Genomic DNA, 16,799 nt, shown 5'->3' on the forward strand with positions numbered 1-16,799 from the left:
CACATGGAGAAGTAATAGTTACAAGTCCCATTTGGATGTGGAGCAAGCGTATAGAGAAGCTGGGAGGGCCACTTTCATATCCCATTCCAGGAGGTGTCAATAACACAAGAATAACAGAGTGTTGATCATTGCTGAAGCTGAGTGATGAATTTAGAAATTATAATCTATAACAATTTGAACTCAAGTGCTTTTACACATAATGTAGGCATTTCAAGTAGAGCAGTAACAAAATAGAGCAGGGACATTTTCTGTGACTTGGAAATAACGGATATGAACCACCACTGTCAGCTTTAACAGTAGTAAAGCAAAATAGATGAGCTTGGTTAGTACAATCTGTGAAGTCAGGTAGGATTCATTTAGCCGAGTGTACAGCAGATGGCAGAAGCAAGCAGCTCACCACAGTCCCATTCGTCTGAACTGTCCAAGCAGTCGGCTCTACCGTCACACCACCGGTCACGGGACACACACTCGTGGTTTGCACACTTCAGTTCATCCTCGTGGCAAAATGCTGGTACAGGGGACAAGAAACAAGAAGACGGAAACATTTTACAAGTAAATGTGATTATCACTAACACGCACATAGCCCTTTGCCAGCGGGAACATGCCGAGAAGGTGCGTTCACTGAGGCCTCTGAACAGGTGGCAAACAGACTAAGGGAATCGGTAAAATCTCATTTCATAGATGTCAATCCACACAAACAGCACGCATTTCAACAGAACTCCTTCCTCCACGGGACTAGGTGCTCTAACAATAGGATTGAAAGAGTAGTCCCAAGCAGCAGAACTGTCAAAAATTAAAGAAAAGCGTTAAAATCTGCTGTGTCACAAGCAGAGCACAGGGGTGAGTGGGCTGAAGTCAGCACAGCATGAAAACCAGTTCCGTTCACATATGTGGATACTGTCTACGTTTTCAAAATCTCTACTAGTAAATGACTCTCTGAGTCACACCTGATTCTCTCCTGGGTTTTAAAAAGGTCACAGTGAAACTCCTTGGTTGCCTACCTAGCATCCATCTCCTTTCTTTCTCCTTTTTTAAGGAATGATTTTGTTCACCGCTCCCCGCCTCCCCACCTGCACACTGTCCCAAGCTCCAGAGGAAGCTCCCGATCAGCTTAAGCAGGACACGGCATTTTCTTCATCACAATTATTTTTTTCTGAATATAATTATTCGTCCAAGAGTGAACACGTGAGCCAAGATCGGGGTCTTGGCCTATGGTTTTGTGGGTTGTATTCTGCAAGATAGTTCCTGCCCAGACCCTGCTGGCCAGGCCATGTGTCCTACCCTGGATCAGAGGTGGCCTGGAGGACCCAGCCTCTTTTCCTAATCGGTTCTCCCTGAGAAGTTGCATTTCAGCGGTTCAGGTGGGGTCATTGCTGATCCACACAAAGGCTCCTCACTTAGCAGGACTCTGCTCAAGTTTGGCGAATCTGAGCGAATCCCTAATTGGTGTTGGAGAGATGAGGGCAGGCTTCTCATTTCTTCCCACTGGATATGATCAAGGAGGCACAGTGGCCCCGGTGCTCTGGACCTGGTGGGAGTGAGCCCAAGGTCAAGCCCAACTAAGAGAATCATGGAGTGCTGAACTCCCACATCCAGCCTCAAGAATCCCTCTTACACTTGACTTTTTCTATGATAATATGTTACATATAATATAGACTATAATAAAGATAATAAATATCTTTATTGTTTAAGTTGACGAGCTGGGCTTTCTATAACCAGTAGGTAAGATATCTTAAGAGACATAAATTTTTTTCTGATTCTGAAAAATGTAGCCATTCATTTAGAAAAGGTAGAAAGTACAAAAATTAAAAAACCACAAACACGTAATAATCCCACCACCCAGGGGGTTATAATTGTGAACTTATTACCTTCTAATCTTTTTCTATATGAGGATCTATGTATTTTTAAAACTCAGGACAATAGTACACATAATACTTTACATTTTGTTTTATTCGCCTAATGATATGTAATGAACCCAGAAGAAATTAGTCCTATACTTGGTTTTTAATTTTTGCATATAATTTCATTTTTTGTCCACAAATTTTTTGATATTTGTAGTATTTTGATTTTTATATGTTATAAATAATCTATATATATAAAAGCCAAGTGACTGGAACAGCCAGTAGCTAAGATGCACACTGTGGCTGGCCAACCGGCCCTCTTCCTGGCCAAACAACCTCTCGTGGCCCCTCCACCTGGCCAGCCCTGATGGGGAGGGCCAGCCAGACCCCATCTGTGCACAAATTCATGCACCAGGCTTCTAGTGTTAGTATAATACCATTGTGGATAAATTTATACATGTTTGACTGTCTTTTGGTAAAAAAAAAAAAGTCTGAACATACTAAAAGCTTTTGACACATATTTCCAAATTTCTAGCTTCTATTCACAATGAGAGGTAATTTTGTGTGTTGACAAGTTCCAGTAAGACTCACAGCAGTTTATTTCGTCCATATTATCGGGGCAGTCCGGGAACCCATCACAGATGACGGTGCTCTTCAAACACTGTTTGTTGGATGGACATTCCCACAGACCTCTCTCTTTACAGCCTGGAGACAGAAGAAAAGGTCATTTGCAATAGATGTGGAGGTGAAAATAAAGATGAATGTGATCAAGCTACGTAGAAAAATTACAACAGAAAGGCCTGATTTCTTTTTTCTCAAAGAGTGTTTACTTCTATATACCATAAACACATGATCTTGAAAGTAGAAATACTTGATACTCTCCATACTGCAATATAAGTAGTACAGCTCTGCTAAGAGAAGATCAAATGTGAAGTATAGAAAATGGGGGGGTGGGGGTATGAAAAAGCAATTATATATTAACTTTCATCTTTAACTGTTCCTTTTGCTTTCTGAGTCAACTTGCCAACACATAAGACTCCTCTATAAAATGGTGAGCTATGCTTTCAAGCCAAAACCTAGTAAACTACATGCCTATTATCTAAAAATGTAATTTCAGTCCACAAATGTACAGACCATCTGTGTGTGTGTGGCAAAAGAGGCCCCTCCTATGCCAAATACCTACAAAACAAGTTTCAGAGCCAGTAGGAAAGCCATCACTTACTTTAGTAATGTAGCCAGAGAACAAAGGTTACACACTTTATCAGTTAAAATGGAAATGAGCACATTTGCACCAGATCAAGACTATAAGCTTGAATTGTAATTTGCCTCTGAAACAGAAGCACTTGCGATGAACTTAATGATGTTTGAATCAAGCACAGTGTGTCTCCTATGTCTGTTAAAACATGCCAAGAATCTAATGTGTTCTTTAAAAAAAAATTTTTTTCATTGATTTCAGAGAGGAAGGGAGAGGAAGAGAAAGATAGAAACACCAATAATGAGAGAGAAGCATTGATCAGCTGCCTTCTGCACGCCCCCCACCGGGGCTGGAGCTGGCAACCCAGGCATGTGCCCTGACCTGGAATTGAACCTCGACCTCCCAGTTCACAGGTCGATGCTCAACCACTGAGCCACACGGCCTGGGCTCCAATGTGTTCTTGTCACTCCAGTTGGACCCCTGGCCCTCCTCAGGCTGGAAGGTGCATGAAGGAAGAGGCCACAGGGCGTTCATGTTTGGGTGCCTTTCACCCCTGCCTAGAACAGTAGCTAGCCCTTGGCAGACCCTAACATATGTGTATTTTATTTTATTTTAAAATTTATCTTTATCATTGAAAATATTACAGATGTCCCCCCCCCCCCCCTAATTGACCTCCTCCACCCAGCACCTGCCACCCGCCCCCTCAGGCCTTCATCGCACTATTGTCTGTGTCCATGGGTTGTGCATATATACATATAAGTTCTTCAGTTAAGCTCTTTCAGCCCCACCCTACCCCTTCCCTCTGAAATACATCAGTTTGTTCCATGTTCCAATGTCCCTGGGTCTATTTTGTTCATCAATTTATTTTGTTCATTAGATTCCACCTATAAGTGAGATCTCTTACATGTGCCTTTTAGATGGAACTTCATCTACACTGGAACAAAAAGTCTCTCTCATTTCCAGGAAAGACTATTTAATTTAAGGTGAGTGAGATGAAAAGTACTGATAAAATGAGTTTTTTAAAAAAATGCTATTTCTCATCTGACTTAGCACAAATAATTCGGGGAAATTTCATAGATGATTGACTCATGATTCTTGAAATCCATTATAAGAAAAAAATATGCTTTTCCAAATTCTTATCAAGAAAAGGTACCAAAAGAGGTATTTTTACTATGAGCTAAAATTAGGTTTAAGTGCTTCAGCCTTCAAAAAGTCAGGAAATCAATAATGAGAGGAGAGTCTTTTACCAGCTGCACATTTGGAATGGTCTTAGACCGGGGACATCTGCTCTGGGAACTCACAGGGACATGATTTGGATTTTCAGCTAGCGGAGGATACAGGCATCATCTGGAATGTTCTGACAATGGCAGCCCCTGGGCCCCCAGGAGATCTGGAAGGAGCCGGAAGTCTGCCCTTCAGGGTCCAGCCCCTGCCAAATGGCACAGTGTGCCGTTTCCACCACAGAGCGGGGGAAATCAGACAGAGGTGTCAGCAACCCAGTGCCGCCCGTTCTAAGGGCTGCTTCTCTCATCACAGCCCCACTGTGTGGGGAGAAAGGGAGATAAAGCAGGAGTCTTTCTGACTATTCACAAGGTTCCCTTCCTTCGAGTAGCAAGAAGAACGTGGACTTTTGGAATGAGCTAGTGAAAGACCACAAAAGCAGATCTTCTGAGACATAAGGCCTGCGTCTCACAAAAAGTAATGACGATAAGAGACATTCACTACCCACTATAAATTCTAGATCTGAACATCACAACATCAGCATTACCATCACCATTTTACAAGTGAAATTGAGAGAAAATAAATAAATCTCTCCAAAGCCAGCTTTTTCAAGAAAGATCCAGTTGGGATCCAGGTTCAGATCTTTAGTTGTGTTCTTCCCTAAAAGGCATGAGGGAAGCACAGCTGCAGAGTTGGACACCTGGACTTGAATCCTAGCCCCAAACTCACTTGCTGTGTGATCTTGGATGAGTTTCTTAACTTCTCTGAACCTCGGTTTCATATCTTTAAAATAGTAATAAAAGTGCCTGACACAAAGATTAAATGTGTACTTGATAAGCATTAACTTCCTCTTCTGTATCTTCTGTTTTGTAATAAAAGTTTGTGTGGCCTCACACCTCCTTCGTGGAGTTAGAGTAAAGCATACATGAAGTAGAATGAAAAGGTCAAGACATTCATCACATGGAAGACAGTCCTGTTATTTTGTGAAGAAACCACCCTCCCTTTAAAGTGACATGTTTGGTACAATGATATTTTAAATGTATACTTTAAAAGGAAAAGGTCAGGACTCCATTAAAAATTTAAAACAGGCCTGGCCAGCTCAGTGGTTGAGCGTCAACCTATGAACCAGGAGGTCACGGTTCGATTCCCAGTTGGGGCACATGCCTAGGTTGTGGGCTCGAATCCCAGTAGGGGACATGCAGGAGGCAGCTGATCCATGATTCTCTCTCATCACTGATGTTTCTATCTCTCCCTCCCTCTCCCTTCTTCTCTGAAACCAATAAAAATATATTAAAAAATTAAAAATAGGTATCATGGGATGTAGTGTTTAATGCAGCTGTAGGTTATGAAACCAAATAATCATTGGTGTCAAAATAACAACCACTTGGCACAGAGATAATGACAACGCTCACTCATCAAAGCTACAGTGTGATGCTAAAGTGACCAACTAGAAAAGAATCTTTTAGAAAACTCTTAAAATCAAACAGCAAACCCCACAAATGTGAGTCAAAGGCTCTTGAAACACAGCCTAAGGGGTTTTGACTAGGAGAAAATATTCAGGTTACATTTATAGATTTTATTTTATTTGAGCCCAAGAGGAAACCAAAGATAGATAATGGAATGATTTCTAAGTTATTTGAAGAGAAACGGAAAGGCACATCACCACTCAGGCATTTGTGTCGCTGTCAATCTTTCTCCCTATGGTGTATGCGCTTGTATAGGGAACCGTGATCAATTAGGAATTGTGGTGCTGTGTTCATGTAATAAAGGGTTTTATTTCCACAGTAGAAATAAAGGAACTGTTTTAGCTCTATTCCCATGACCGCCCCATTGAGAAGCCTTGCTGCTCACATCACAGCCCAGGTACCACCTGGCTCCTGCTTGTAACTCACCTAAATTGTGGGCACAGGTTTAGCAAAAGCTAATCTCAGTCTCAAACTCAAATCTATAACATGAAGGCAAAACTCAGAAATATAATTCCATTGTTATTTTCTTCAGCTCTCCTTTCTTTTACGTGATTCTTATTCATTTCTTTGCCCAGATCTTTGCCTTTTCCTTCACTGCTTAGGTATTAATGCTTGGAAAATATTAGATTGGAAATCAGCTTATTTCATGAAGTTGCTAGTTTCACAGGCAGCTCCATCTATATAGTATATTTCAGTTAATGACAAACTGTCAACCTTTAAGACAATAAAGTCTTCTGTACCAATAATGCTGACTTAACAATCACTCCTAATATTAGGTTCCATCCCATAATTCTGGAATGATGTGTTCAGATTTGCAAAATTCTTCCAAACACTTGGTGAAAATATTCCTAATGCTGAAATATTTTCAAATATTGTTTACATACAATGAAAATGACTTCAACAACAAAAATTTACCACATGAGCAGGAGACTTCAGAACATTGTTCATTGCTAAATTCTAATGCAGCGATGGAGAACCTCTGAACTCATTTTTTTGGTTGATTTTTCTTTGTTAAATGGCATTTAAATATATAAAATAAATATCAAAAATATAAGTCTTTGTTTTACTATGGTTGCAAATATCAAAAAATTTCTATATGTGACATGGCACCAGAGTTAAGTTAGGGTTTTTCAAAATGCTGACACGCCGAGCTCAAAAGGTTCGCCATCACTGTTCTAATGCATGTATTTCAAAGTGTATTTATTAGTGGTGTGCTTTGCCCACCATATTTCCCTGCTGATGTGCCAAAATGACTCAAAGTAGATTTCCAAAACACCTATTATCTAATTAAATAAGTCTTGTTTTGAGGGGAAACCCAATAATATAGTTGGAACTCCTGGGGGAACTGCAGGTGTGAGAGAGTGAATCGTTAATTGTCACATTAGTCAGTGAAGTCCAAGCATTGAAGTGCCTACGACTCCACAATGGACACAATAAGCAGAAAGACCTGAAGTTTGGGGTGAAACCAGCTTTGCCAGAGCTGGCGGCTGCATTGCCAGATGGGATGCCCATGCAGGCCAAGGAGCAGAGAGACAAACTGAGCAGGTAGACAAATGGGAACTGGGTGATTTCCCAATAGTGAGCCTTCCTCCACGCAGTTTCCTTATTTGATTCTGAGTGTCCCTGTCCTCCCAGAGCATCAGACCTGCCCATTCCAATGTGTGCACACATCCCAAAGGGGAACGTATGTAAATTTTCTATTATCAGTCACTTTGGAAAAGGTAGTGGGTGTTCTCGTGACTTAATACTGTTGGAGCAATTAATGTAACTCCAAATGTATTAATTCCCCTCCCACTCTCGTTTCTTTAATGAGATCTCTCAGTAGTGCATCAATATTTTGAGTGTTTGATAGGGATGAGAAAACTTCTTGTATCATTTTGATTATGTGACTAAAGTGTTCATGAAAACTCATGACTTACTGAGAAACCTGATATTTTAGGATGATTCAAAACCTATAGTGCTTCGGATTTCTTTTTTTTGCAGAGTATATTCTAGAACTCAGATCTTTTAGTCCTGGTAAGATTCTTCTTTTAAATTTCTCAAATGTTTAGTACCTTACTGTAAATTTAGGTCTATCCACCTCAGTAGGTACCATGTAACTGCTTTGAGTCATCTAAGATAATCCGTGTAAAAATGCATCTCAGAATACCATCACCCATTAAAGTCATAGTTAGAAAACAATTCAATAGATTCTCAATAAATCACTCAGATAAGAAATATTCAATGGGTTTTGATTTATTTCTCTACATAAAGATCACAAACAAGCAAACGGCAGTAGCTTCTCAAAACACTGTATGTTCCTCCCTAACAAAATTATCCCAGTCATTGTACCATTATTCTGACAGTTCTAATTTTCTAGAAGATGCGCTTGTCCATATTTATAGCAGCTGATAAGATTTCAATTGATTGATTGTGACATTTTGTCTAGACCAAAAGGGCACTGTTTACTATGGAAAATTCATTTTGGGGAGCAAGGTAGTATTTATACTTAAAAGGCCAAAAGAATAAAATGATTTCAAAAGATGTATTTCCTTATGTGCTTTGATGGTAAAAAAAAAAAAAAAAAAAAAGTGTCAATTTTTAAAAGCAGAATAAGCTAAATCATCATAACCAACCTAATCTTTGGATAGATTTTCAGTTGTTTTGCCTTACTCTAGAATATTGTTTAGTAAAAAGCATTGTCTGTTTTCTATTCCCTGACACATTCTGAGGTTACAAGTACAAAGGTTTGCAGAGAAACAAAATGGGAATTAGTGCCACTTAAGTTACTATTGGCATTTCTGGCCTTTCCATGAGTGATTTTGGAGTTCAATGGCAGAAACGCCAGAAAGCGTTTTACCCTTTGCCAATAGATGCAAAATTGGAGAGGGCATGAAAATAAATCCCAATTAAATTTGAACATTGGAGCCTGAACTCTGTCTCTTTGTATCTAGATACCTAACAGCATGGGAATCATATGCAAAGACCGATGACAACTGCTTTATAATCTCTAATAACAAAACTAATTCCTTACTTTAGTGACGTGCTTCTCCTTCTACTAAGGGTTTGCATGTACAGGGTGTCCCAAAATAACATATACACACTTTAAAAGCTGATGGCTCAGTTTTGCAAATGAAATGTATTTCAATAGCCCCTGCCATTAAAATTACTCAAAGTGTGTGTGTATACATTTTTGGGACACCCAATTTTTCATCAAGGTTATAAATAGAAGTGTAAGTTAGGGAAAATCAATCGAATTAACAGGAAAAACACACCAATTCATGCCTTGCCATTTGATGATTTAAGAAGAAACTATATTAGCATTCAATCCTAATCACTATTTAGAACTATCCGTGAACACTTATTTCTTGAACACAGTCCCTTATCCCAACCAGTTGTTAGTGTATTCAAGAAAAGTGCCATCTCACACACATACCACAGTTTTCCTCATCGCTGTCATCATCACAGTCGGGCTCGCCATCGCATCTTCTGGAGGCCAGTACACACCGTCCTGAGTCACACTTGAAGTGACTAGGTGAGCATTCTGTTGAAAAACAATGGAACACATTACTGTCAGTAAACAGAAACCCCAGGACCATCAGCTCATTTATCTACTTACTGTGTGGAATGTAGGCAAGGATCGATTACTGAGGATAAGTCAGGTCCTCTGCGAAGTTGAAATAGCCGTCTTCTGTCTGCTTATCAGCATCTTCCTCCTGCATCTCTGTCATCACTTCTCCAGATCAGTGTTTACACTTTCCAGAAATTAATGCTCTTCCTGAATGGACATGCTAACGCTGCCAGAGCCTAAAATGTCCTGTGGAGTCCACGCTTCTACCTACCCAGCTGCCCTACATGTCACGGCTGTTTCCCATTCTAGTCTTTCCACCTGGGACTGGTCCCCCATTTCGTTTCTCCGCCTGAGCTCCCATATTGCCAAGATCTTCAAATGCTTTGCAGTTGAAGGAACCAAGTCCTAACTATTACCTTCAGAAACCCTAGAATAAGAGCAGCATCCATATGTAATGGGCTCTGTGAGTTAAGTGTGGTTAAAATAAATATTTGTATTATTAAATTCATCTCTGCAATTCATTTTTAAAATAAAGACCATGTCTAACAAATGAGTACCAAATTCTTCAAAGCAATCAATTTTCAAAGCAATTCACTGCCCTATAAAGCCTGAGTGGCAACTAAATATATATATATAATAGCAACAGAGAGACTTCAAAAAAGGAGCTAATATGTTCATCCATATTAGATACCCCACAGAAATTAATTTATAAATTAACCTTCCACGTCTTCGTCAGGCATTAGGCAGGTTTGATTGTCCGAATTTTCCTGGGGAAACTGGTTGCAATCTGTGTCTTCAGGCCACTGTAGGCCCACGATCCCAAGAACAGACTCGCAGCGTTCTTTGGAGTGTTCACACAGAGCTCTGAAAGAGCAAGGAAGACAAAACAGTAGAGGCAGGAATAACTACACCTGAGATGTATGTTGGGAATCTGTTTTGGGTTTTAATGCTCTGTGGGTGTGTCTCTGTGTGTGGTGTATATATTTGGTGTGCATATGTATCAATATACAGGGGTGGAAAAGGTAGGTGTACAGTTGTATGTGAAACAGAGTTTATTCTTGTACTGTTATTTATTAATCATTGTATTATTTTCCATTCGCACAACTGTGAGCCTACTTTTGCCTGCCCCTGTATATGGAGGCACTTGCACATAATAGGTATTTGGGAAACCAAAACAAATAATAGCTCTACAAAGGGAGTACCTCCCAGCAGCATCCTTTCACCAAAAGAAACTTCACTGCAGAAATAGAAATATTGTCTGTGTTTCATTTAATGTAACGTTGTGTAATTTAACAAGAAAAACATGTTGATTTGATATGTTTATGTATTGTAATAAAATCGCTGTTGGAGCTATAGTTGGCACCCCTATCACACAATTATCAGTTCTTTTTGGGGTTGGACTACTTAAGATCTAGACTCTCTGTGAGTTTGACTACAGTGCAATATTTTTGTCTATGTTCACTAGACTGTGCACTAGCTCTCCAGGACCTGTTTGTCTCCTAGTTGTGAGTCTGTACACTAACCATCCAGGACACAGAGTCCCTTCTCATTTTCCCTCCTTTTTTTTTTTGACAGACACATTCTCCAACATTTTTGTTCTGAGCTGGGAAGTCCCCAATATCAGTGTGGATAGTCTCCCACCAACGGTCATGGCATCTCTACAACACCCTCAGCCTCAGCGTTCTCTCCCTCTGGTGACCAGCTGTGTGAGTCATTTCATGGGTCCACCTGGCTTACCTACGGCATTCATCCCTTCCTTCCTTCCACGTAGACCAATATTGTTGAAAAGCTGGCACCTCTCCCAAACTCTCTATATTGAGTTCAAGTTGGTTAAAATAAAGTTTTTTGGGGTTTTTGTGTGTTTTTTCTTTTGAAAGAAAATATATACTAAGCATTGTGCTAGGTGCTTTCATTTGTGTTCTCATTTGTACCCAGAATATTATTTACCTGAGGTATCAACATGTCTCATGAAAGATGCCTTTACTTCCTTTACTTCCTATTGAGGGATGGGGTGGGACATGGTTTTGCCTCAATATATCACCAAGAAATTAGTTAAATAATTTTTTTTTAAACAGACACAACTAAAGTAAGCTTTTGGGTAAATTTCTTATTTCCTTTTAAATACATTCTTATTTGTCAAAAGTCTCAAACTTTAAACTGTAAGTTAATTTCAACAAGGTAGGGAATGGTTAGCAATTGAATCAGGAAGTTGCAGATAAAGCTCTGTCTAGATTTTTAAGTCTGGACAAGACATAGTATAACTCCTTGCTGGTTTAGCAGAGGAATGTGGTGGTGGTGGGGCGGGGAAGAGACAAATCCATGGCGTTCCCACATCCGTTTTGCAAAAACAGGAAGTTCAATTAGTGTTCGATAACTGCCTGTTGGATTGAACAGTTTGTTGCAGATTTATAAAAAGTGTATATAAATTGGTTGCTGCTGATACTTTAAATTATTCACATAATACCTAACTTATATGAAAGACTGTGTAGTGCTTGACTCTATCATTTCCTTTTTTTTCTATAAAATGGAAATAGTACAACACACAGCATGGAAACTGCAGGGGGCGCTGTCCTCATCCCTAGCTGTGTGGTGCTGAGCCAAAACCACAGACCTGATGGCAGGGGTCTCCCTCAGAAGGTGATATTGAGGATGAGATGGCGAAGTACCTTAAGGTATTTAGTGAAAGTAAGGGCTTGAGAATGTTAGATTTTTCTGATTCATAATTAAAAACTAATTTTAAAATAAACAGGCTTGACAAAAGCAACTATGTATTACTTCATGAATTTTAGGATATTATTCTTGTTATAATGTAAAAATTTTATCACCTAAATAAATATCAAAATGTAAAATTCACCGAAAATGAAAGATGTATGTGTATGTGTAAACCCAAGAAACAGAACTAAAGTATCTAAAAGAAGTTCAGCAAAATGTCTCAGGATCAGCCTCATCTTAGGCATTTTGATATGAAATTTAAGCCTAAAATTATAAATTATATGTGAGTGTAAATTTGTCCCAGAGAATACTGCACTAAGGAAATTTTTACATACATATGAAAAGAAAGTCAAACACAAGAATTTGTTAAGTACTATTAAAAGCAATTATTCACTATCATTGACCTTGCCCAGCAAAAAGGAAATAAGATTTAGAAATCCGTAGAATAAAATTGGTAGGTAGTTTATTAGTGGCACTTCAAAAGGCATTTAACAGAAATTTTCAGAATTATGTGTGCACAAACCAACAGTAAGTTTTACTCTATTGGTATGAATTGTTCAGTTCCTCAAGTCATTCTGCAATTTTATTGTTTCCTGCCCTACTCTGTAGGTGCCCCTACCTTGTCATCCATCTGATATTCAGTATATAATTTATTGCGTTTCCATCTGTCCACCATATTGTCATTATTGCTTTTTCTTAAGCTTCTAAGTGACTTCTGATCTCAACATATGGTTTCCATAGTTACCACTCACATGGAGACAGGCACATCTGTAGATTCACCCTTTGATGGAAACCAGCACTGGGGAGAGCAGCCACCCACCTCCAAGATAGCTGACTCCTAAATGCATGATCTCTGACTACAGCCCCTAACACCTGGCATAGAAGAGGGACCACACTGTGCTAAGCAGCTGTGCTCGTGCCCTATCATCGGGGCATTGTGCTCTATGTTCTTACAATCAATGAGCAGCACGTTGCATTTATGCACTTTCATTTCATCTCAAAACCACCATCACTATCCAGTGATACAGGATACAGAAACTGAGGCTGGGAGAACCTGAGGAACCAGTTTCAGGCTATACACCAGGGTGAGAAGAGCCAGAACTTGATCAGACAGTGGACTCCATAGCAACGCTCTTAACCCATAGATATCATTCATATCTTAAGTCCAAGCTGCACTCTTGAAATGTTGTCCCTTATTTAACTCAAGCAGGTAGGAAATTGTCAGCAATGTCCATCACCTGTCCAGCCTGTGAAGCCGGCATTAGGTCCCTTTCAGGCCACTCCTGGTGTAACATAGCTAACCTCTAAGTGCTACAAGAAGGCAGCATTTTAACCCGGCCATTGTGGCTCAGCGGTTGAGTGTTGACCTATGAACCAGGTCATGGTTCAATTCCAGTCACATGCCTGGGTTGCAGGCTTGATCCCCAATGGGGGGTGTGCAAGAGGCAGCCAAATAATGATTCTCTCTCATCACTGATGTTTCTATCTCTCTCTCCTTCTCCCTTCCTCTCTGAAATCATTATATATATTTAAAAGCAGCATTTTTAACACAGCGTTGCTGCAGGGAAAGAGGCAGATACACCTGGTCTTCTGCTAACTCACATCTTTCAAAACACTTCTTGATCAACCAAAATGACACACATGTAATATTATTTGATTGAAGTACAGAAACTATTATGAAAGGCACTTTATACCTCCCTCATTCAGGAATGAATTCTTATTCAATTATTCATTTTCTAATTCCTGCTTCCTTACCTCTTAAATATGTAATTTGTTAAATACAGAGCTCCTTGGCAAGATACGCACTTCGTCTAAACTCGGACTAAGTCTTCCTTCCTTCAGTTCTCCCCAAGGGAAAATGAGGATGTTTGAGGTAATAGGAGAGACCCCACTGTGTTACCTGCAAGGGGGGATACGTTGGCTTGTATTCATATCACATTTCGGTACCAAGATGGTGCAGGCAAAGAACATGAGATATTTGTAACAGTTGGTTTGAACAAGTGCAGGGAAAAGAGAGGACTCCCAGCTGATGGATGCTTCCTTCTGAGTCCTGTGGCCAAAGTAATTTGGGTAATGTGTATAGTTGTAGGGCAAATTCATGCAGAGTTCCAAGGTAATTGGTTCACATTGACCTGCCAAGAAACACATGAACAGACACATACATATATTAATTTTGCATATGTAACTGTTTCTTTAAAACTTACAAAATTTTGAAGTCTACTTTCTCTTTAAAGTAGCTAAGACTAGAATACAAGCAACATATAACACTGCTATAGAAAATTAAGTAATTTGGTTAATAAAGTGCCAAACCAAGATTCATTTCTGTGTGTGTGGCTGCTAACACAGTGCCCAGCACACATGATTTAGAAAGTCTTTCTCATTTTTCCCTTTGGTTCAACTTATCTGAAAGTGGATCTTTTTCATGATTCTTTTACTCACTTTGTTTTCTTCTTCAATTTATGACTTCTAAACTTATATGTTCCTCATCATCTTTATAGCCATAAAAAAAAACAACGAATTTGACTAAAGTGGGCATTAAACAATGTTTCTACATTTCATTGTTGATTAATGGATTTAAATATAAAGCTACAAGCCCAGCTGGTGTGGTTCAGTGGTTGAGTATCGACCCACAAACCAGGAGGTCACGGTGTGATTCCCAGCCAGGGTACACGCTCGGGTTGCTGGCTTGATCCCAAGTGGGGGGCGTGCAGGAGGCAGCTCATTGATAATTCTCTCATCATTGATGCTTCTATCTCTTTCTCCCTTTCCCTTCCTCTCTGAAATCAATTAAAAAAATGTATATATTAAAGCTATGAGATTCAGGGGCAGAGGAGCCCGAGATCTGTTAGCTATCATTTCCAATGAGATAAAATCCGAACCCATTAGGTTGGCATCCAATGCTATTTCACACTCCAATGACACCCTGACTTTGCAGGCTCATTGCCTACGACTATCTGGTCAGCAGTATTGGCAACACCAGATATTTTAAGAAGTGAATGCCTTTGTGAGCCCTGTTGGCTCCTCTCTTACCCCTTTCTTTGCTTGGCATACTTGTAGTCACCACTCAAATGCAGTCGCAGTTCCAGCTGCCAGTACATAGAGTACCCACTGCCTGGAATAATCCTTTCCCATCCTCCCCACCAAGCGACTCCTCCTTAGTCTGCAGGACTCACAAGTCGCATCTTCCAGGAAGACTTCCCACTCCCAGACTGAGTTTCTGCTGAGAGCCATAGCACCTCCAGCACGGCTACTGCATTTTCCTCTGCTGTATTCTTCCCCCCCCTTTATTGAATAAGGTATTACAAATTCTGCTGTATTCTTTTCTTCCCCACCCCTTTATTGAATAAGATATTACAAATTCTGCTGTATTCTTTACTATTCGCACCCCCCTCCCCATGGATGGTTTTGAGAAATGAGACTACACACATTAATCTCAAAGTCAGCACCAAGGACAGTGCCGGAAGGAAGGGGGAGGGGGGGGAGGAAGGAAGGAAGGAAGGAAGGAAGGAAGGAAGGAAGGAAGGAAGGAAGGAAGGAAGGAAGGAAGGAAGGAAGGAAGGAAAGGAGGAGAAAGTGTCGGGAACTATCCTAGGCACTAAATATATAAAAATAATAACAAGTTTCGTCCCCACCATTGAGACACTCCACACTCTTCACAGGAAGACACACATGCTGGCAGCTGTAGCAGAACGTGAGCCGCTGGGACGGTGGCAAGGAGCCCAGAGAGACGAGGTGGAGCAAGGGAGGCTCAGGACGCCTCACAGGGGTTTGGGCAGGTTTGGGGGATGCGGTAGAAAGGACCCCTCCTCCCTCTCTGTCCATAGTAGACATACCCGAGATGAGAGGATAATCAAATGAGTATCTTCCTAGGATTGGCCCAAGCTGACTGAAGACTCCATGCCTGATTAACAGTAAGTATTCCAATTAAATGTAGTTATTTGACTAGGAAGTGGTATGCGCACTAATAGATTGGTAATGAAAACTGGGGTGAAATACTAAGACAGCTCCAGGACCACATGTTAAAGAATCTGAGGGCTTCACAGGGATTATGCTGATAAGAAGCCTGGCATTGGCCAGCTGAAAAGCTGTTCAGACAAAGTGTAACATACTCTCAGTTTACATGGGAAGATGTAACAAAATCTTAAGGATGAGTACAGGGTGGAGAGAAGAGAAAGAAATAGGGAGGGTAGTACAGCATAGGAAATATAGTCGATAATATTGTAATAATTGTGTATGGTGCCAGGTGGGTACTGGAACTATCAGGGAGAACACTATGTAAAGTGTATGTTTGTCTAATCACTATGCTGTACAGCTGACACTCATACAAAATAATATTGAATGTAAACTATAATTGAAAAAAGAAACAGAGAGAGTATGAGGTTGGTTCAGTTGTTCATTTCCTTTGATTTACGAAAGAGGAGAAACATTGGCATATTCTTATTTTAGATTATTTTTAAAACGAATGTTCCTCTTAACAATAAAACAATACAAAGATGCATAAAGTAAAAAGTTCATCATCTCCCACTCCCTGTTCTCTCACTTTCTCTCAAACCCTCAGATGAGTCTGAAGCCTTCCTTGCTTTCCACTGCTCATATCTATGCATACAAGACTTTACACACAAAGACAGAGCATGTGCTCGTTTTTGCCATAGTAGAATTGCACTATTCCTATTACTCTTCAACTTTTTGTTGTTTAATTATTTATCATGACCATTTCCAAGTCAGTGGATGAAGCTCAACTCTATATTTTTTCTAATTTTAAAATTATAGTTCCACAAAAATGGGATCATCCACACAGACTTTTATGCAGTATC

General features: G+C 40.0%; 1 protein-coding gene across 3 annotated transcripts in view; it reads right to left on the reverse strand.

The window, feature by feature from the left end:
• The window catches only part of CORIN (corin, serine peptidase), a 206,567-nt gene that overhangs the window by 32,564 nt on the left and 157,204 nt on the right, over positions 1-16,799 (reverse strand). For all 3 annotated transcript variants that reach the window (XM_036333055.1, XM_036333065.1, XM_036333075.1), the window contains 5 exons: positions 13,886-14,117; positions 9,992-10,137; positions 9,139-9,246; positions 2,433-2,546; positions 398-508 (listed from right to left, as the gene is read on the reverse strand). In XM_036333055.1, the coding sequence (XP_036188948.1) occupies positions 398-508; positions 2,433-2,546; positions 9,139-9,246; positions 9,992-10,137; positions 13,886-14,117 (711 nt within the window). The remainder of the gene's footprint in view (positions 1-397; positions 509-2,432; positions 2,547-9,138; positions 9,247-9,991; positions 10,138-13,885; positions 14,118-16,799) is intronic.

The sequence above is a fragment of the Myotis myotis genome, unplaced genomic scaffold, assembly GCF_014108235.1.
Source record: "Myotis myotis isolate mMyoMyo1 unplaced genomic scaffold, mMyoMyo1.p scaffold_m19_p_1, whole genome shotgun sequence".
NCBI classification, from domain to species: Eukaryota; Metazoa; Chordata; class Mammalia; order Chiroptera; family Vespertilionidae; genus Myotis; species Myotis myotis.